General features: G+C 41.9%; 3 protein-coding genes across 4 annotated transcripts in view; 2 read left to right on the plus strand and 1 right to left on the minus strand.

Annotated features, from left to right (window-relative positions):
• Positions 1-11,176, plus strand: part of LOC106603712 (methylosome subunit pICln) — a 30,254-nt gene extending 19,078 nt beyond the window's left edge. Inside the window, exon 6 of the mRNA XM_045717271.1 lies at positions 10,339-11,176. Coding sequence (XP_045573227.1) covers positions 10,339-10,361 — 23 coding nt within the window. The 3' untranslated portion in view covers positions 10,362-11,176. The remainder of the gene's footprint in view (positions 1-10,338) is intronic.
• On the minus strand, positions 832-8,874 carry LOC106603711 (aquaporin-11). Its single transcript, XM_014197719.2, has 3 exons — positions 8,157-8,874; positions 7,731-7,847; positions 832-6,951 (listed from the first exon to the last, which is right to left on the minus strand). The coding sequence occupies exons 1-3, from the start codon at positions 8,749-8,751 to the stop codon at positions 6,845-6,847; spliced, it is 819 nt and encodes a 272-aa protein (XP_014053194.1). The 5' UTR covers positions 8,752-8,874; the 3' UTR covers positions 832-6,844.
• A 7,611-nt stretch (positions 11,177-18,787) lies between the features above and the next one.
• LOC106603710 (glycerophosphodiester phosphodiesterase domain-containing protein 5) overlaps positions 18,788-22,693 on the plus strand; it is a 29,548-nt gene continuing 25,642 nt past the window's right edge. The window contains exon 1 of one of the 2 annotated variants that reach the window (XM_014197717.2): positions 18,788-19,363. The gene's annotated coding sequence lies outside the window, so the exon portion shown is untranslated. The remainder of the gene's footprint in view (positions 19,364-22,693) is intronic. The other variant, XM_014197718.2, reaches the window with a different exon arrangement.

Consider the following 22,693-nt stretch of genomic DNA (forward strand, 5'->3'; position numbering starts at 1 on the left):
AATGAAAAATTGCATTAGGCTACTGGATCCCAATTGATTTTTTTTTTTATCCTGCTTTGGAATGCACTGTTAACTGATATTGGTTTCCACTAGTTCTAAAAAAATGCAGGATAATGTGGATGTTGCTGAACAACCAGCTAACAATTTAAACTGTTTGGTGGAAACAAAGTTTTAAATTCACACTTCAAAAGTGAGTTCACTTTAAATACTTCTGTCATCTTCAGGATCAGATTCTGAGCTAACAAGTTCTACAGTGAAGGAAGTTGTGTGGTGTTGACTGTTCATTTGTAATGATCAATTATGGAGATTGAATCTCTAAAGCCAACTGGACAGGACGGACACTCCACCCAGTTTATCGCCTTCCCCAGAGATTAAAATACTGATTTTATAGGATAACATGGTTATACAAACGGTTCAATGTTTTCTAGTGGTGAAAATGCCCAATATCATTTAAGCAATTTCCTTTAGCATTACTCCTTATGGCTGTTGGGACTGGGATATGTGGTAATATTGTGACGGTATAGTCTGAGAATCCCCATATTTCAGAAGATTTGTTTAAATTTTAAAACATTTTATTTTGAACATGAACTTTTTCCTTTTTTAGCAATTCTTTAACTAAACAAGCTTCTGTTCAGCTAAAGCAAAAAGTGTCTTTGTCTCAAATACATTTCAGCTTGTATGTAGTTATGTAAAGTTTGATGTACCATTTGCCCATCTGAATTGCAGCAGAACACTGAAAATGGAGGCAGCTCGTAGACCGAACACTAGGATAAAAATCTAGACATACCGAGAAATACAGATGCAAATTTAAATGCAGCCCTAATCCTCATGTCCTCTAAAAAAAATGTTTATTTTTCAATTATGTAGCACAATCACCACTGACAGCAATACAGCTCTCTTAAAGAACAAAACAATCTCCATGCATCATTTAACAAATGGAATACTCCTTTGGCCTGAGAAGCTACTGAGGTACTGCTGGCCAAACAGCATTGTAACAACATGTGGAGTAGTGATTGAGTAGAGGCATTTTTTTTGTTTTCTATGACTGTCTAAAACGGCACCCTATTCACAAGTGTGTGTGTGTTGCACTACTTTTGACCAGGGCTTATAGGGCTGTGGTCAAAAGTAGTGCACTATATATAGGGAATAGGATGCCATTTCAAAGACTCTCACTGTTATGTAACTGCAGTAAGGTAATGCCTGTGTCTGCCTAAACATTTGAGTTTGCTCTCTCTTTCTGCCAAAGAGCAAACTGACCTTTGCAGTTATAATGCATTGTTTGACATGAGCATATGACCCCTTAAATGTCTAATCATCATGATCCAGACTAGTCATAACATAACCCTTGTTTTTAGACAAATTTATACCTGGAATAGTACCATGACGCCACTAAAATGGGACAGTTGAAGCTTGGTGAAAAACCAGCACACATGCAAAGACTAAGGTACTCCATCGTTTGGAACAGAAAGTTCATATTAAACTTGAGGGGCTGCAAACGCCTGGCTCCATTTGTGATGCAGAATTTCTTTCTACTGAGGTATGTCACAATGACTGATGACATTAGGGAGAGGCCTGGTGCCAAAATGGATGTACAGTACCTTGTGAAAGTATTCACCCCCCTGCCCCTTGGGCATTTTTCCTATTTTGTTGCCTTACAACCTGGAATTAAGATTTATTTTGGGGGGGGTTATCATTTGATTTACACATGCCTTTTTTATTTATTTATTGTGAAACAAACAAGCGAAGACAAACAGAACTTGAGCGTGCATAACTATTCACTGCCCCAAAGTCGATACTTTGTTGAGCCACCTTTTGCAGCAATTACAGCTGCAAGTCTCTTGGGGTATGTCTCTATAAGCTTGGCACATCTAGCCACTAGGATTTTTGCCCATTCAAGGCAGAACTACTCCAGCTCCTTCAAGTTGGATGGGTTCCTGCTGGTGTTCAGCAATCTTTAAGTCATACCACATTCTCAATTGGATTGAGGTCTGGGCTTTGACTAGGCCATTCCAGGACATTTAAATGTTTCCCTTTAAACCACTCAAGTGTTGCTTTAGCAGTATGCTTAGCGTCATTGTCTTGCTGGAAGGTGAACCTCCGTCCCAGTCTCAAATCTCTGGAAGACTGAAACAGGTTTCCCTCAATTTCCCTGTATTTAGCACCCTCCATCATTCCTTAAATTATGACCAGTTTCCCAGGCCCTGCCAATGGCAAAACATCCCCACAGCATGATGCTGCCACCACCATGCTTCACTGTGGAGATAGGGTTCTTGGGGTGTTTGGTTTGTGCCAGACAGTGTTTTCCTTGATGGCCAAAAAGCTACATTTTAGTCTCACCTGACCAGAGTACCTTCTTCCATATGTTTGGGGAGTCTCCAACATGCCTTTTGGCCAACACCAAACATATTTGCTTTTTTAACATTTTTTTTAAGCAATGGCTTTTTTCTTGCCACTCCTCTGTAAAGCCCAGCTAAAGTGGTCTTATGGATAGATACTCCGCTGTGGTGCTTTGCAGCTCCTTCAGGATTATCTTTTGGTCTCTCTTGTTGCCTCTGATTAATGCCTTCCTTGCCTGGTCTGTGAGTTTTGGTGGGAGGCCCTCTTTGGGCAGGTTTGTTGTGGGTGCCATATTATTTCCTTTTTTTAAATAATGAATTCAATGGTGCTGCGTGAGATTGTTCAAAGTTTAGGATATTTTTTTTATAACCCAACCCTGATCTGTACTTCTCCACAACTTTGTCCCTGACCTGTTTGGAGAGCTCCTTGGTCTTCATGGTGTTGCAGACTCTGGGGCCTTTCAGAACGTGTGTATATACTGAGATCATGTGACACTTAGATTGCACACAGGTGGACTTTATTTAATTATGTGACTTCTGAAGGTAGTTGGTTGCACCAGATCTTATTTATGGGCTTCATAGCAAAGGGGGTGCATACATATGCATGCACCACTTTTCTGTGATTTATTTAAGTAATTTTTTTTCACTTCACCAATTTGGACTATTTGTGTATGTCCATTTTACATGAAATCCAAATAAAAATCCATTTAAATTACAGGTTGTAATGCAACAAAATAGGAAAAATGCCAAAGGGGGTGAATACTATTGCACTGTATGTCACGCAGCTGAGAGTCGAGTGTAGAGACAAATGGGTTTGGTTCAGTCAGTCGTCCTGATAAGCCCTTGTAAACAAACGTGCTGTTTGTCAATGGACGAGGGAGAAATAACTTGTTTTGGTCACGATCTCCAATTTTTGTTTCATCACACTTGATTTTATTTTGAGGAGGATAGCAGCCTACATGAGAATTAACTTGTAATATTTGTCGTAACTATCTGGATGTTACCGTGAAACAGTCTACCTACACTGCTCACTAGATAGCAGTCACCCTGGCCTGATTGGCTACACTAAAGCACATTTTTATTGTAGTGAACATCTAACGTTCAAATGGTTTTATTAAATAAACTATTACTCCGGTTTAACTGGATGCTTCTGAAAAGTCCCAACTTAGTCAGACAAGTTTCAAATTCTAGCTGAAGTTACTAGCCACAATCATTAAACTAGCTAGCTGAAGGGCTCATCAGGACGACTGGCTGCAGCTGAGCTGTGGTCAGAGCATTTCTTATTATTATGTATGTAAAGCCGAGACACTCCATTTTAGTATATGTTATGTTTGTGAATGTCCATCACCAATTTTGTATATGTTACAAATTTCAATTCTTATGTTAATTTGCTAAAACGTACAACGTGACGAATTTGCAAAATGTATGAAACAAATTCTAGCTAGGTGGCTAACGTTCGGGTTAAGTTCAGGTGTTAGGGAAGGGTTAGCTAACTCTTTAACCTAACATGAAAAGTAGTAAATCAGTTAGTTGCTAATTATTTTTAAAATTTGCCTGATTCAAATTTACAGCCTTTGGGTTGGTAGACGTTCGATATATACGATCACCTATCCACCCCAACCAACTTTTTGTTTTTGCCATTTGTCTTATGTAACTTATAATACTGAGTGTCTTGGATTTTCATTTATTATGTTACGTCTAGTCTGAGACCAGGTTTCTGACTGAACCAAATGTTTGTCTCCACTGCTCTTGCTACGTGACAAAAGTCATCAATTTGGGCACCAGCGTGTCTGTATAGCCTCTCCCTTAGGGACATGTCTTTTTCATTCTGCTCATATTGAGTATGTTGTACTGGTGTAGTCATCCAGGGTATAAGGTTCATACAGCAACAACATGGTACAGTGCATTCGGAAAGTATTCAGACCCCTTCACTTTTTACACATTTGGTTTCATTACAGCCTTAATCTAAAATGGATTAAATAAAAATGTACTCAAATCTACACAATGACAAAGCTAAAACAGGATTTTAGAAATACCTAATTTACATAAGTATTCCGAGTCTTTGCTATGAGACTTAAAATTGTGCTCAGGCGCATCCTGTTTCCATTGATCATCCTTGAGATGTTGCTACAACTTGGAGTCCACCTGTGGTAAATTCAAATGGAAAGCCACACACCTGTCTATATAAGGTCCCACAGTTGACAGTGCATGTCAAGCAAAAACCAAGCCATGAGGTCGATGGAATTTTCCATAGAGCTCCGAGACAGGATTGTGTCGAGGCACAGACCTGGGGAATGGTATCAAAACATTTTCGTAACATTGAAGGATTTCTAAGAACACAGTGGCCTCATCATTATTAAATGGAAGAAGTTTAGAACCACCAAGACTCTTCCTAGCACTGTGCAATCGGGGGAGAAGGGCCTTGGTCAGGGAGGTGACCAAGAACCCGATGGTCACTCTGACAGAGCTCTAGATTTCCTCTGTGGAGATGGTTGTCCTTCTGGAAGATTCTCCCATCTCTGCAGCACACCACCAATCAGGCCTTTTATGGTAGTGGCCAGATGGAAACCACTCCTTAGTAAAAGGCATATGACAGCCCGCTTGGAGTTTGCCAAAAGGCACCTAAAGGACTATCTGGTCTGAAGTATTGAACTCTTTGGCCTGAATGCCAAGCATTACGTCTGGAAGAAACCAGGCACTATCCCTACGGTGAAGCATGGTGGTGGTGGTAGCTGTGAGAAATTACGTGTTTACCTGATTTGTTTGACATTTTATATATTTGAAAAAGAGTGGGACATTTCTGTTCTAATAATGTGTTTTTATGGACTACACTCTGGCTCCCTGCAGCTAATCTAAGCGTATGGTCACTAGAGAGAGCTTGAGCTGACCGTTGACTTGGTGATAAAACCTAAAGACTACATTCCATAGACAAGATGTGGTGGGTGTAACAGAGAGAGCCTGGAGGAGTAGAACAAAATCCCTCATAGTTGCCCAAATACAAGGATGATTAGAAACAAAGCCGGGTTGAGGGTTAAAACGGCACCAGGGGCAGATAATCACAAGATGAACCCAAAGTGTCTGAGTCTCCTGATCTGCATGGGAGGGGTGGAACCAGCCATGACTAAGCATTTGTGTCGGCTCTATAAGAACCAGGATTCCTCTGGAAGGTTAAGCTCTCTGCAACAACACACATTTCAGAGTGCGGTCGACCAGCTTCTTCATTGCAATAATGAATCAATGTTAAAGATTGATTATTTGAACAATTGTCAATCTCTCTCAGTATACATGAATTTACACGACACAGCGGGGATGTTTTTTAGAGGCAGAGACTGGGAGATTAGTTAGGATCGAGGGAAAGATGAACGGAGCAAAGTATAAAGATCCTTGATGAAAACCTGCTCAGGATGTCAGACTGGGATGACGGTTCACCTTCCAACAGGACAACGATTCTACGCACACAGCCAAGACAACGTAGGAGTGGCTTCGGGAACAAATCTCTGGACGTCATTGAGCGGCCCGGACTTGAACCTGATCGAACATCTCTGGAGAGACCTGAAAATAGCTGTGCCATAACACTCCCCATCCAACCTGACACAGCTTGAGAGGATCTGCAGAGAAGAATGGAAGAAACTCCCCAAATACAGGTGTGCCAAGCTTGTAGCGTCATACCCAAGAAGACTCGAGGCTGTAATCGCTACCAAAGGTGCTTCAACTAAGTAAAGGGTCTGAATACTTATGTAAATGTCATATTTCCCTATTTTATAAATTTGCAAAAATGTCAATACCTGTTTTTGCTTTGTCATTATGGGGCGTTGTGTGTGTGTGTGTGTGTGTGTGTGTGTGTGTGTAGATTGAGGGGGGGAAAACATTTTAATACATTTTAGAATAAGGCTGTAACGTAACAATGGAAAAGGTCAAGGGGTCTAAATACTTTCCGAATGCACTGTATGCCATTGCTGTAGTCATCCAGAGTAGAAGGGTAATTTCAGTTCATGCCATGACAGTTTCGGATAGGTTCATACAGGAACATGTTATGCCATTAGAGGTAACCCTGCACTAATGACTAAAATATTGCATAATGACAAAGTCCAGGGAGCCTTTTCTCAGCACATTTTCCATATAAAAATCTTCCATTAAGTAAAAAAATGTTTTACTGATCAACAGCTGATATTATGGCCCTTTTTTTTTTCCTTTAGGGCAGCATAAACAGAAAATGAGTAGCAACTGTTTGTTGCATGGATGAGCACTTAGCCCTAAGCATAGACAGAATACTGTTTTTGTTTGTGGCAGGCACCAATATTGATAATTCAATAGATTATAGACTTGTGCCCACTACAATTTCTTTTTTGGGGGGTAAAATAATCAAAGTTAAGACTTAGTATGTGTGAGCGCCCTTAGACCTAGTCATGTTAAGGTGACCATAATGATCAAATACTAACGGCCGCCCCGGCACCATCATATATAAAAGAGCCTACTCAGAGGGCTGAAGCCACAATCTCAGTTGTGTGTTACTGTATCTTCTTCTTCTGGACAACAGGGATGCCCAGGCCCATTGTGCTTTTCCCAGATAGGAGTGGGATGATTTTGTCAAAGAGCAGGATGCACATGGCCATGCCTGTGAATATAGATAGATAAAGATTATACAGGGTACACTTGGGAGCAAGTTTTTCCTCTGTAGTCCAGCCTTGTCCCAAACCCCAGGGCAGGGTGAAACTCAATTGTCTTACACAAGAACCCATTTTTCTAGCCTGGTCCCTAATTGTCATGTGAATGACCATAGGCTTTGAGCTAGCAGCATACCACCTTGAAGCTAAGCAGGGTTGGTCCCTGGATGGGAGACCAGATGCTGCTGGAAGTGGTGTTGGAGGCCCTCTTTCCTCTGGTCTAAAGACATATCCCAATACCCACGGCCAGTGATTGGGGACATTGCCCTGTGTAGGATGCTGTCTTTCGGATGGGATGTTAAACAGGTGTCCTGACTCTCTGTGGTCACTAAAGAGCCCATGGCACTTATTGTAAGTGTATTCACCACGGTGTCCTGGCTAAATTCCCAATCTGGCCATCATACCATCATGGCCACCTAATCATCCTAGGCTTCCAATTGGATCATTCACCCCCCTGTAACTATTCCCCAGGCCATTGCTGTAAATGAGAATGTGTTCTCAGTCAACTTACCTGGTAAAATACAAAAATTGTCTGTACAGCACAAACGGTTCTGGGACCAGGCTACCATTTCTCTATCCTAGTGGAACCAGAACGATATCACGACAACTCACATTCTGTTTCACTTCACGTATGACGAAGTGGAACGAAGTGTGAGCGCTGTTGTCAGTCTGGTTGACCAGGCTACCATTTCCTTTACAGCTGGTAGGCAAAATAGCACGAGTACTTTACCTATGACTGGTCCTAGCCAGTAGACAAAAGCATATTCCAGTAAGGTGTGTCCAGTGCAGGGGAACTGGACGGAGAAAGCCATGATTGGGTTGAAAACAGCCCCTGAAATATGACCACCTGAGATTGGAGGGGAGCAAAGGGTGAAAGTTAATTGACATCTCAGTAGGATAGCATCCTCTCATATTCATATAGGTTAGTGTAAATACATACACCCACGCCCCCCTTCTCTGCTTGCACGCACAAACACACAATCCAAGTCTCCATTTCTATTCCATTCCCAGTCCCAAGTCTAGTAATTGCAAACAAATTAAATTAGTTTAATTGAAGTATAAATGACATGAGGGCACAAGCAGATAACTAGGCTATTATACTTCTGACTTATTAAACAGTGTGGCGATGATCAGAATGGAAATCAACTTGACAAACCTGAGTAAACCAGTGATGTAATGACAGCAGCGATGACAGGGGCATGGAATCTCTCGTCTAGTTTATGAATGTGGAGGACTGCGGCTTGGACAGCGAAAGTGCAAGCCAGCTCCACACCAGCGGCCTCCAACAGGGACCCATTGATGGGACTGAAGCATTTAAATCCGAACCTTTTGTGCCTGAGGTGGTGGTCGGACAGACCCAAGGACCAAATGTGGGGCACGAGGAGCTGCGCTGCTTCCCCACCTATAAACATACAAGTTATGCGCGCCACCGCAGCTTTCCCTGTGATATTCTTGCGGTAAACGTTCTCGATAGCACCATTTGGGTTGGCGAACGCCCCGTGAAAAGTTATTACGTGGACCACAGTGATTATGAAAGTCAGTGTGAGTGCTATATGCGGTTCGATTCTGCCAACTTCGCCCAGGACTTTGAGTTCGTGCGTACATGCACAGAGCTGGTAGGTCGAGACAATTTCCACTAGGTAAATCGCATAATCCTTGCCAGAGAAGAGGCGCGAGATCAGTCTGCGCGTCGCCTCGCAGAGAAGTACTGTTGTCGCCAGTAGTGCCAGTGAAATCCCCAAGTCTGTCATTTTTTTTTTTTTTCGCTTCTCTCAACGACCGTACATTTGGGTAACTTAATGGACCTCTGTGTAGTCAGTGACAACATGTATCAAAGTCCTCCGCCGCGAGCCGAATGGCTAGCTCGACAAACGGAAGTTGCTTTCACTATTTGTGTCCGGAAGAACAGCAGAGGGCGCACTACACACACAATTAAAGTAGCCATGCAACATATCACAATTCAACAAGGATTTATTTATTAGGCTGTATCCATTCCAGGGGCTTTTTTTTAATTTTCAGACTTAGCACATCATTAAAGGCACAGACTGGGATATTTTCTGCTGTTCAATGGAATTTAAATGAATGATATACCCATTGATATTGGGGCGGCAGGTAGCTTAATGGTAAGAGCGCTTGGCCATTATCCGAAAAGTTTCTAGATCAAATCCCCGAGCTGTCAAGGTAAAAATCTGTTGTTCTACCCTGAACAAGGCAGTTAACCCACTGTTCCTAGGCTGTCATTGTAAATAAGAATTTGTTCTTAACTGACTTGCCTAGTTAAATAAATTGATTCTTGAAGAAAATAACTTATACATGCCTGTTGTATTACCCAATGTTTCGTTTTTTGTCTTTTCAAATTACTATGCTCCAGAGTTGCAAAAGTATAATGATAGCTTACTTGCTATCAGATAATATGTAACAGCTACACATATCCATTCAACGTTCAGAAAATGAATACATTCCTATTCTGTAACGGATACAATGTATCCTTTACAAGCTACTTTAACTTTTCTGTTTCATATGAGCTGGGTGATGAGCTGTAAAGGTATGTTGCTTGAACCAGAGTGACCCCTCTTGTTTTAAGTATGAAAAACTATGAAGATTCTCATTCCTTCCCCTCACTAACTAATGATAGTTGGCCCTGCTCATGTCTTCTTGATAAAATCTACTGATAAAGGGGCAAATTCTAACTTCCATTTAAAACAAAATTGAACTTAGTCATGCATTGATGTCAATTTGTGACACAGGCTGCGTTTAGACAGCGACCCAATTCTGATATTTTTTTCAATAATTGGTCTTTTGACCAATCAGATCATAAAATTACCTTTACATTTCTATACCGCAATCTGCGATACAGATTGAATAGAGCCCTAAATAAAAATGTAAGTGGAAGCTAGGATTTGCCCCATACTTGATTAAATACACCATTCATTCCTAGGTATTTTTTCAGGGCCTAATGAAGGCAGTGGTGTTAGTTGTGTAACAAATTGTGTAACACTATTGACTGCCCAAACTGTATCATGTGATGTTGTGTGGATTAGCAAACAGTTTTACCACTGAGTAAATAAGTATACTGTAGGCTAAGTCAATACTGGCAGATCAGACCTGCAAACATGCCTACCTAATATGTTTGTGTCGTGACAGTGTTTATGATTAATTCATGTTAAGTCATTCATAGTTTTAAGTTCGTTATTAGGTTTTACTACAGCGCTATGAAGGCTTTACTACAGGTTCAAGTGTTTCAGATTAGTTCATTTTATGCACTGTGTGTGTGTGTTTTCATATTGCACACAATCTCCCAGAATACACTCTCCTTCACACTCCTTCCTCACTTTCAGAAGAATGTTATGAACATCATTGACCACGAAGTCTTGGACACAAAGGAGAGAAAAGCATCGATGAGGGACTTGATGTTCTGCTGTCACTGTATCAGGCTGAGCTGTGAGCAAGCAACTGTTATGTTCCAGTCAGACACACTGTGAAAAAGACAGTGCCTCAACCACTCTGTGGAGCAATTCATGGTGTGGACTCCACCACTATTAGCTCTGACAGGATGCAACTGTGGAAAATGCACAAAATATATGGCAAGAGTTAAAATTGTGTTTTTGTGTGTTATGGTTTGATTGGCCTCTGGGCATTTAGCCAACTGGAGACGATTAAGGTGCTTTGTTCCTCCACCGTGCTATCAGGACAATCCATTACCTCAGGAAAATCCAGTCTGCTCTGTGCATCAGGGACTTTAGTAGTGCTGAGTGATTATTGCTTTTTGAGGTTGGTTGGTTTTGGTTCGATTATTACAAAATTATCATGGATTTTCAGTTTTCGATATTTAAAAAAACAAACAAATGCACAATACATTGTTGGTTGAATGCTATAACAACACATAAAACAAAAGTGCCACGATGGTGTGAAAAATGTTTAGAAGGAAAATAGTATCAATGTAGCTCATAAAAATGACAACATTCCTTATTTAGGAGTTCAATTTACTCAAATTAAGTACATTTATTATGACAAACAGTAGGCACAATTGACACTGATGCTCCTTGGAATCATTGGTAACCCAGTACCGGTAACTCATGACAGTACTTTTGAGTGCCCATACATAGACCAACATACAGTACTGTATAAGTGTGTGAATCTATTAAATAAACCATTTGGAAGTTGATTACATCTAAACTGACTGCATTGTTAGTTTTGTTTTTCTCTTCAGTGAGAGAATGGGTGGGCACTGGGCAGTACATTGGTGTTATTGTGTGAGGTCATGGCCTCATTAGGACAACTCGTTAGGGCAATTAGGGACAATCACAGCTTTGAATCGCTGTGTTTCGGAGGATTACTTTGTGTGGATTTTGCCTTTCAATTGGGTGGCCACAGCCTGTAAGTTTGTGCTAAGACACTTTCTCCTGAGTGTATGACACATGTGCAGGTTAGGTAACATAGCCTCTGTTATGAAACTAGTATTGTGCTCAGTAATTGGCTGAAACATAGTGGCCAGTTGGCTTCTGTAATTGGGTATGGCATTGCCTTCTATCACATGAACAAAGACAGTATTTCATTATAATAGTGATAATGCCCATGAAGCCGGTGTTTGGAGGATATATTGGCACAGGTGTTGTTAGGCCGAGATGAAGTCGAGGGTCGGCAAACCGTGCCAGTACTATATCCTCCAAACACCAACTTCGAGGGCATTATCACTTTTATTCAACGGGTTACCAACATAATCAAATAATGATTAACATATTTTCATTAAAATTTTTATTTTGATGAATTTATTCATACTATTTCATCCTTCCATGAGATCTAGTCCTGTCACAAATGTAGGGTTACTACCGGTTCTACCGGTTCGGTTGCCAGAGACGCGACCCAGTCATTAAGTCTTTTTGTTCTGTATCTATGGACGCAACCCAGTCGTTCGTTCTAAATGTTCTATTGCAATACTGGCTGGCAACGTTCTTATCCCTTGCTTGCTAGCTAGCCAACTACGGCTAACATACAGTCACGTCAAACAGTGCAGCAAGAATAACATCAAAGTAGCTGCATTTTCATTTGTTGAAACTGTTTTCTAGTGAAATTTCTTTGTATATATTCATAAAAATGCAGATTCATGACTGGCTGAGAAAAGCTAGCTGTCTGCCTGTCTGTCTCGTCCCGACCCCTACACGTTCATTACTATGGGACAGCTGGAGCTCGAATTTCAATATTAAAATAATGTTGCTAATGTCAGAGGGACAGACAGCAAAGTTTATGCAAATCACTGCTATTGAAAACCAATTGCTAGTCTAAAATAAATTGGAGATAATGTCTAGATGCTTTTTACAGTGGAGAACAAGTTTGTAAATTGTCTTGCTGGGCTGATGAGACAGTGGATTGCGCAGTGAGATGGAACAGAATAAATAGTCATTTCAATGTCATAGCTTTAGCCGGTGGTACCTTTGTGGAATAGACACCGGCTGGAATACGGTTTTAACCAATCAGCGTCCAGGATTAGACCCACCTGTTGTATAGCCTGTATTATATCACACTTTGGAGTTGCTGTGATTGGTTGGTTATGACTTCTATCAGATATAATCATTCTTCATTCTAGAGATGGTCGCCTCGCTTTTTTTTTTATGTACAGTTGAAGTCGGAAGTTTACATACACTTAGGTTGGAGTCATTAAAACTCGTTTTTCAACCACTCCACAAATTTCATGTTAACAAACTATAGTTTTGGCAAGTCGGTTAAGACATCTACTTTGTGCATGACACAAGTCATTTTTCCAACAATTGTTTACAGACAGATTATTTCACTTATAATTTACTGTATCACAATTCCAGTGGGTCAAAAGTTTACATACACTAAGTTGACTGTGCCTTTAAACAGCTTGGAAAATTCCAGAAAATGGTGTCATGGCTTTAGAAGCTTCTGATTGACATCATTTGAGTAAATTGGAGGTGTACCTGTGGATGTATTTCAAGGCCTACCTTAAAACTCAGTGCCTCTTTGCTTGACATCATGGGAAAATCAAAAGCAATCAGCCAAGACCTCAGAAAGAAAATTGTAGACCTCCACAAGTCTGGTTCATCCATGGGAACAATTTCCAAATGCCTGAAGGTACCACTATTATCTGTACAAACAATAGTACGCAAGGATAAACACCATGGGACCACGCAGCCATCATACCGCTCAGGAAGGAGACGCGTTCTGTCTCCTAGAGATGAACGTACTTTGGTGCAAAACATGCAAATCAATCCCAGAACAATAGCAAAGGACCTTGTGAAGATGCTGGAGGAAACAGGTACAAAAGTATCTATATCCATAGTAAAACGAGTCCTGTATCGACATAACCTGAAAGGCCGCTCAGCAAGGAAGAAGCCACTGCTCTAAACCTGCCATAAAAAAGGCAGACTACGGTTTGCAACTGCACATGGGGAGAAAGATCGTACTTTTGGAGAAATATCCTCTGGTCTGATGAAACAAACATAGAACTGTTTGGCCATAATGACCATCGTTATGTTTGGAGGAAATAGGGGGAAGCTTGCAAGCCGAAGAACACCATCCCAACCGTGAAGCACGGGAGTGGCATCATCATGTTGTGGGGGTGCATTTCTGCAGGAGGGACTGGTGCACTTCACAAAATAGATGGCTTCATGAGGATGGACAATTATGTGGATATATTGAAGCAACATCTCAAGACATCAGTCAGGAAGTTAAAGCTTGGTAACAAATGGGTCTTCCAAATGGACAATGACACTTCCATACTTCCAAAGTTGTGGCAAAATGGCTTAAGGACAACAAAGTCAAGGTATTGGACTGGCCATCACAAAGCCCTGACCTCAATCCCATAGTAAATTTGTGGGCAGAACTGAAAAAGCATGTGTGAGCAAGGAGGCCTACAAACCTGACTCAGTTAAACCAGCTCTGTCAGGAGGAATGGGACAAAATTTGCCCAACTTATTGTAGGAAGCTTGTGGAAGACTACCCGAAACATTTGACCCAAGTTAAACAATTTAAAGGCAATGCTACCAAATACTAATTGAGTGTATGTAAACTTCTGACCCAATGGGAATGTGATGATGAAAGAAACAAAAGCTGAAATAAATCATTCTACTAATATTCTGACATTTCACATTCGTAAAATAAGTGGTGATCCTAACTGACCTAAGACAGGGAATGTTTACTTACACCTTAGCCAAATACTAGTAGTAAAAGTATGTAAACTTCAGACTTCAACTGTATTATTTCTTACATTGTTACCCCAGGAAATCTTAAGTCTTTTTACATACAGCCGGGAAGAACTATTGGATATAAGAGCGATGTCAATTTACCAACATTACGACCAGGAATACGACTTTCCCGAAGCGGATCTTCTGTTTTGGACCACCACCCAGGACAATGGATCTAATCCCAGAAGCCAACTCAAAACAACGGCGCCGCGGAAGGGGCAGACGGAGTGGCCTCCTGATCAGGCTCCGAAGATGTGCACATCGCCCACCGCTCCCGAGTATACTACTCGCCATGTGTATGCTTCATGATTAATGACCCATGGTGTAATCATAACAACATACAGGAACTCAAGTCCTTCTGCTCACCCGACCTAGAATTCCTTACACTCAAATGGCGGCCATATTACCTCCCAAGAGAATACTCGTCAGTTATCGTCACAGCTGTGTACATTCCCCCTCAAGCAGACACCATGACAGCCCTCAGGGAACTTCACTGGACTTTATGTAAACTGGAAACCATATATCCTGAGGCTGCATTCATTGTAGCTGGGGATTTTTACAAAGCAAATTTGAGAATAATGCTACCTAAATTCTATCAGCATATTGATTGCAGTACTCGTGGGGGTAACACACTCGATTTACTGCTACTCTAACTTCCACGATGCATACAAATCTCTCCCCCGCCTTCCCTTCGGAAAATCCGACCATGACGCCATCTTACTCCTACCGTCTTATAGGCAGAAACTTAAACAGGATGTACCAGTGACTAGAACCATTCAATGCTGGTCTGATCAATCGGAATCCACGCTTCAAGATTGTTTTGATCATGTGGACTGGGATATGTTCCGGTCAGCCTCAGAGAACAACATCAATCTATACACTGACTCGGTGAGTAAGTTCATAAGGAAGTGCATTGGAGATGTTGTACCCACTGTGACTATTAAAACCTACCCTAACCAGAAACCGTGGATGGATGGCAGCATTCGCGCAAAACTGAAAGCGCAAACAATATCATTTAACCATGGAAAGAGGTCTGGGAATATGGCTGAATATAAACAATGTAGTTATTCCCTCCACAAGGCAATCAAACAAGTGAAATGTTGCTACAGGGACCAAGTGGAGTCGCAATGCAATGGCTCAGACACGAGACGTATGTGGCAGGGTCTACAGGAAATCACGGGCTACAAAAAGAAAACCAGCCACGTCATGGACACTGAAGTCATGCTTCCAGACAAACTAAACACCTTCTTTGCCCGTTTTGAGGATAATACAGTGCCACCGTCGCAGCCGCTAACAAGGACTGTGCCCTCCCCTCTCCTTCTCCGTGGCCGACGTGAGTAAAACATTTAAATGTGTTAACCCTCTCAAGGCTGCTGGCCCAGACGGCATCCCTAGCTGCGTCCTCATAGCATGCGCAGACCAGCTGGCTGGTGTGTTTACGGACATATTCAATCGCTCCCTATCACAGTCTGCTGTCCCCACATGCTTCAAGATGGCCACCATTGTTCCTGTACCCAAGAAGGAAAAGATAACTACCGCCCCGTAGCACTCACTTCTGTCATCATGAAGTGCTTTGAGAGACTAGTCAAGGACCATATCACCTCCACCTTGCTGGCCACCCTAGACCCACTTCAGTTTGCATACAGTTTGCCCCAACAGGACCACAGACGATGCAATCGCCATCACACTGCATACTGCCCTATCCCATCTGGACAAGAGGAATACCCATGTAAGAATGCTGTTCATTGACTACAGCTCAGCATTCAACACCATAGTACCCTCCAAGCTCATCATCAAGCTGGAGGCCCTGGGTCTCAACACCGCCCTGTGCAATTGGGTCCTGGACTCTCTGACGGGCCGCCCCCATGTGGTGAAGATAGGAAACAACATCTCCACTTCGCTGACCCTCAACACTGGGGCCCCACAAGGGTGTGTGCTCAGCCCCCTCCTGTACTCCCTGTTCACCCATGACTGTGTGGCTATGCACGCCTCCAACTCAATCATCAAGTTTGCAGACGACACAAACAGTAGTAGGCTTGATTACTAACAACGACGAAACAGCCTACAGGGAGGAGGTGAGGGCACTCGGAGTATGGTGTCAGGAAAACAACCTCTCACTCAACGTCAACAAAACAAAGGAGATGACCGTGGACTTCAGGAAACAGCAGACCCCCCTATCCACATCGAAGGGACAGCAGTGGAGAAGGTGGAAAGTTAAGTTACTCAGCGTACACATCACAGACAAACTGAAATGGTCCAACCACACAGACAGTGTGGTGAAGAAGGCGCAACAGCGCCTCTTCATCCTCAGGAGGCTGAAGAAATTTGGCTTGTCACCCAAAACCCTGACAAACTTTTACAGATGCACAATTGAGAGCATCCTGTCGGGCTGTATCACAGCCTGGTACAGCAACTGCACCGCCCTCAACCACAAGGCTCTCCAGAGGGTGGTGCAGTCTGCACAACGCATCACCGGGGGCAAACTACCTGCCCTCCAGGACACCTATAGCACCCGATGTCACAGGAAGGCCAAAAAGATCATCAAGGACAACAACCACCCGAGCCACTGCCTGTTCACACCGCTACCATTCAGAAGGCGAGGTCAGTACAGGTGCATCAAAGCAGGGACCGAGAGACTGAAAAACAGCTTCTATCTCAAGGCCATCAGACTGCTAAATGGCAATCACTAACTCAGAGAGGCTGCTGCCTGCATTGAGACCCAATGACTGGCCACTTTAATAAATGGATCACTAGTCACTTTAAACAATGCCACTTTAAATAATGCCACTTTAATAATGTTTACATGTCTTACATTACTCATATCATATGTATATACTGTATTTTACATCACCTATTGCACCTTGCCTATGCCGCTCGGCCATCGCTCATCCATATATTTATATGTACATATTCTCATTCACTCCTTTAGATTTGTGTGTGTTGGGTAATTGTTAGATTACTTGTTAGATATTACTGCATTTCGCTACACTTGCATTAACATCTCCTAACCATGTGTATGTGACCAATAAAACTTGATTTGATTTGAGTGTAGTTTGCTGTTATTGATCAAACAGAGTAGGGTTAAATTGCCCCTAGATGCTGATCTTGGGTCAGTTTAGAATTTTCCACACTAATGGTTAAAGGTTAGGATTGAGGGAGGGAAAGCTGTACAAGGAACTGGTACCTGCTGGTGTCACAGCTTCAAACAACTTCTAATGCACCTCATATACTTCAAACACCAGCAGAGAACAGACAGATTTCCAACAGGGCTTTCCCTGAGATGGCAGTAGACTCCTATGGCGCTGTCTAACATGAAACATGTCCTTTGTTCTACCCCTTTTTTCATGGTTAGAGTCTTACACACACCCAGCATCTGCTTTGCAATGGAGAGGTCTTTTATGAGATTATGGACTATACTATTGGATTATCTGGGTAATCCACCCAGTAAATGGCATCTTTCAAAACATGGATCTGTTTCTATTTTTATGTCTTTCATTTGATTTACTATATGTACCAGAAATGTATATTACTGAGAATATGCAGGACTTTTTGTTCAAGAGCTGTCCTGTCAATAAAATAGAAATTCAAAGCAGCAAGCCTATAGAAATAATTACTGAGTTCGAGACCAGCAATGGGCTGTTGTCGTTAGCAACAATTGCTACATTGGTGGCAGCGGTGGAATGCTGCCTTGGGGGCCATCGGAGAGGCGTGCACACGTGAGCGACTTGGTATAGTAAAGTGTGATGTACTTGGTATGGAGAAGCATAGGGACACGCTCTCCCGAAAGGAGGGAATAGTGTAACAAACCTTGCCTTAGGCCTGTTACAATCCCCCCAAAAGGGTTAAACCGTTTTTTGAGCAGTGGTTAGCAGGTCGGCCTGTTGGAGGCCGGCAAGGGGGGTTACACTGTCGCAGTTAGCAGAAATCCCTACAATATCATGGTTTAGTTTATTTTGTAAATTAGACTATTGTTCAGAATTCATAGTGGCCAAATTGAGTGTGTAAGAAAAAAGGGACACACAGAGAGATCCTTGTAGAATGTCTGTGGCTACCTTTTTCCCCCTTTGTTGCACAGTTTGAAATACTTCTTAGGGCCCTTTATTTTGAAAGTTGATTATGTCACACAGTAAAGCCACAGATGGGCCAGATGTTTCACCTGATGTATAAATCTGAAGAATCCGGTTTGCGTTTCCACCGACTACCAGATAAGGTAAAGCCCAGTGGCCGGCAGTGGGAGAAGATTGAGATGGATTTTGGCAGACATTCTGATAATTTTCTCATCGATGAAACATTTAATCTCAATACACTTTCTCTTCCCAAAACTACAATCTGTTACGGACAGAGTGTACTCCGTTTTGTAGACTTTACCCTTTGCCAAAGTTTTAAAAAATTGCGTTGTTTAGAAGGAGTGCAAGGGTGAATTGCGTTATTGTACACGCGCACTTCAAAGTAGGTGTTCCCTAACGGGAATGCCCGAACGCGCCAATAGGATCTCGCTAGCTCGTGCTTGGCTCTGCTCATCTCCTTGCTTGTTCTGCCCACTGTGATTAATTTGCTCCCATTGGAAACGACAGGCTGCGGTCTCTCTTGGGGTAGTTATAAAAAATCTTTGGTAAAGCTGTAAATTTGCAGCTGTAAGATTTACGTTACGTAAGACTGAAAAACTTGATTACAATTTAATTCCCTAACCCTCGCCTCCACAATACATATTCAAATGAACAGCACATATTTGTCCTAGGGCTTTCCACCCTGCATAACACACGTTTTTTCATACGAAATATAGTCAGCTGATATTGAAACTCTGATTACAATATTGTCCGTAACTAAACGAGTCCATAGCCTACTCCACACTGTCATGTGATAAGAGTAGCCTACAGAGTCGGGAAATTGTAACGTTGTATCCGTCGTTATTCAACATCAAAGGCCAGTGCAGTAGAGGGGGATGTCCGGATGAAAGAAATAGCGCAACTGTACACGAAAGCAAATCTCCATTTGCAACAGGTGGCAGTCGATGTCAATTAGACATAACACCGTATCCTTTACCTGGCCGGCGTGCATTACCGGGAAGAGGAACTATACGCACTGCGGCTTCCCCTGGAGTAACCATCACATCAAGGATTTCGGAAGTTCAGGAAATCAAACGGAACTCTTTTCTGAGGTAGGTTATTTAAAAGAGTAAAGTATCGGGAAAAGGATTTAGATAGGGAATAATTTGCATGTGTGCCATTTATGTGCATTGAATATTACATATAGACATTCTTAGCATTTGAATAACTTCAGTCTTACAGGATAGACGTATCTCTGACTAGTTCCCTGAACAGACAGTGTACAATTCGTCAATATGTTAGGGGATTCACGATTTCCTGCACGACGACTCTGTATCATAGGTGTTTTAAACTGGAACTTGAACAGCTGTCCACGTAGGTTAGCCTACTGTATCAGGTAAATACTGTTGTTCCCCGAGGAAATTTCCGCGCCATAGGGCAGCTACTATAGGCCTACATAGGCTATACAAGCTACATCAAGGCGTTAACTTCTGCAGCCTATGGGCTACTATTCATATGCAAATAGTTTTTCCAATAACATAGAAACATTTGTCATTTTCAGCATAGTGCATGGCATGTCTGCATATTGTCATTGGTTGTCAGATAACGATCGCGTTAAGTAGCCTAGGCACCAACAACAGATTATACAGTTGAAGTCAGAAGTTTACATATACCTTAGCCAAATACATTTAAACTCAGTTTTTCACAATTCCTGACATTTAATCCTAGTAAAAATTCCCTGTTTTAGGTCAGTTAGTATCACCACTTTATATTAAGAATGTGAAATGTCAGAATAATAGGAGATAATTATTTCTTTCAGGTTTTATTTCTTTCATCACTTTCCCAGTGGGTCAGAAGTTTACATATGTAACCGATGTGAAATGGCTAGTTAGTTAGCGGTGGTGCGCGTTAATAGCGTTTCAACGTCACTCGCTCTGCGACCTTAAGTAGTTGTTCCCCTTACACTGCAAGGGCCGCGGCTTTTGTGGATCGATGGGTAACGATGCTTCGTGGGTGTCACTTGTTGATTTGTGCAGAGGGTCCCTGGTTCGGGGCGAGGAGAGGGACGGAAGCTGTAAAACATCCACATTTTACATTTACACTTTAGTCATTTAGCAGACGCTCTTATCCAGAGCGACTTACAGTAGTGATACATTTCATGTTTGTTTTTTTTCTCCCCTTTTTTTTTCATACTGGCCCCCGTAGTATTTGGTAGCATTGCCTTTAAATTGTTTAACTTGTGTCAAACGTTTCAGGTAGCCTTCCACAAGCTTCCCACAATAAGTTGGGTGAATTTTGGCCCATTCCTCTTGACAGAGCTGGTGTAACTGAGTCAGGTTTGTAGGCCTCCTTGCTCGCAAAAGCTTTTTCAGTTCTGCCCACAAATGTTCTATAGGATTAAGGTCAGGGCTTTGTGATGGCCGCTCCAATACCTTGACTTTGTTGTCCTTAAGCCATTTTGCCACAACTTTGGAAGTATGCTTGGGGTCATTGTTCATTTGGAAGACCTATTTGCGACCAAGCTTTAACTTCCTGACTGATGTCTTGAGATGTTTCTTCAGTATATCCACATAATTGTCCATCCTCATGATGACATCTATTTTATGAAGTGCACCAGCCCCCCCTGCAGAAAAGCACCCCCACAACATGATGCTGCCACCCCTGTGCTTAACGGTTGGGATGGTATTCTTCGGCTTGCAAGCATCCCCCTTTTCCTCCAAACATAACGATGGTCATTATGGCCAAACAGTTCTATTTTTGTTTCATCAGACCAGAGGACATTTCTCCAAAAGTATGATCTTTGTCCCCATGTGCAGTTGCAAACCGTAGTCTGCCTTTTTTATGGCGGTTTTGGAGCAGTGGCCTCTTCCTTGCTGAGCGGCCTTTCAGGTTATGTCGATACAGGACTCGTTTTACTGTGGATATAGATACTTTTATGCCTGTTTCCTCCAGCATCTTCACAAGGTCCTTTGCTGTTGTTCTGGGATTGATTTGCATGTTTCGCACCAAAGTACATTAATTTCTAGGAGACAGAACGCGTCTCCTTCCTGAGCGGTATGACGGCTGCGTGGTCACATGGTGTTCATACTTGCGTAGTATTGTTTGTACATATGAATGTGGTACCTTCAGGCGTTTGGAAATTGCTCCCAAGGATGAACCAGACTTGTGGAGTTCTACAATCTTTTTTCTGAGGTCTTGGCTGATTGCTTTTGATTTTCCCATGATGTCAAGCAAAGAGGCACTGAGTTTGAAGGTAGGCCTTGAAATACATCCACAGGTACACCTCCAATTTACTCAAATGATGTCAATCAGAAGCTTCTAAAGCCATGACATCATTTTCAGGAATTTTCCTAGCTGTTTAAAGGCACAGTCAACTTAGTGTATGTAAACTTCTGACCCACTGGAATTGTGGTAAGTGAAATAATCTGTCTGTAAACAATTGTTGGAAAAATGACTTGTGTCATGCACAAAGTAGATGTCTTAACCGACTTGCCAAAACTATAGTTTGTTAACAAGAAATTTGTGGAGTGGTTGAAAAACTAGTTTTAATGACTCTGACCTAAGTGTATGTAAACTTCCGACTTCAACTGTATATTAAGAAAAAAATGAAAAATAAATACCAACAATAGTTTATTTTTTGTGAAATGTCTTTAATTTAGTCATTTTACAGAGGGGGATTACAGGTACAAAAACAATCAAAGAAATGCATACAAAATAACCCCAATCCATTCCCCATCCACCCGCCCGCCCGCATCCTCCCTCCCCACCCGGAAACCATGCCCCACTCCTTCCCATTCCACCCACCAAACGAGGTTGCTTATCAGTCCCACTCCTACCCATCCATCCCCAGAGTCTCAATTGTTCCTTTACTAGCACATTCTCGCTGTCAATCATTTTGTTATAACTTCTAGCAGTAACTGTATCCCTGGTTAAATGGGAAAGAGTGAGGTGCCATTTAGACCCCCCCCCCAAAAAAAAAATATCGCTCCAGTGATGCCTGCCAGCAATACTTTTCTCTGATTGATTGAGAGATTCAAGGTGTTATCATTGTCAAATAAAATAATAGGTGCAAGCATTGAATATTTAAATTCATGCACTTCGAAATGAATGTTGTAACTTTGCCCCAGAAGCATTTTTAACTGCAGGGCACTCCGACATCATATGAAGGAATGTGCCTACCTGATTTAAGGGACACAGTGAATAGTTGGGACAAATTTCATCATAAAACGTTTCCTTGGTGTTAAATACAGACTGTGAACACATTTATGTATACATTTATGGTTCGGATTAGGGGATGCCAAGGTCCTATTTTTCCATATTATGTTCTAGTTAAAGGGATTTTCAGATTCAATTAGATCTGTGGACCATACTTTTTTAATGGCTAGCTCAGCATATGAACTTTCCAAAAATATGGTTTGACTTTAAAGCAAGGAGATGTTTCT

The sequence above is a fragment of the Salmo salar genome, chromosome ssa04 (assembly GCF_905237065.1).
Source record: "Salmo salar chromosome ssa04, Ssal_v3.1, whole genome shotgun sequence".
Taxonomy (NCBI): domain Eukaryota; kingdom Metazoa; phylum Chordata; class Actinopteri; order Salmoniformes; family Salmonidae; genus Salmo; species Salmo salar.

Excerpts from the sequence above, each read along its gene's own strand:
- LOC106603711 (XM_014197719.2), bottom strand. The coding sequence starts at position 8,751 with ATGACAGACTTGGGGATTTCACTGGCACTACTGGCGACAACAGTACTT. Across the intron at positions 7,848-8,156 it reads TACATCACTGGTTTACTCAG|GTGGTCATATTTCAGGGGCT; the intron begins GTTTGTCAAGTT and ends CTCCAATCTCAG. Across the intron at positions 6,952-7,730 it reads CTGGCTAGGACCAGTCATAG|GCATGGCCATGTGCATCCTG; the intron begins GTAAAGTACTCG and ends CTATATTCACAG.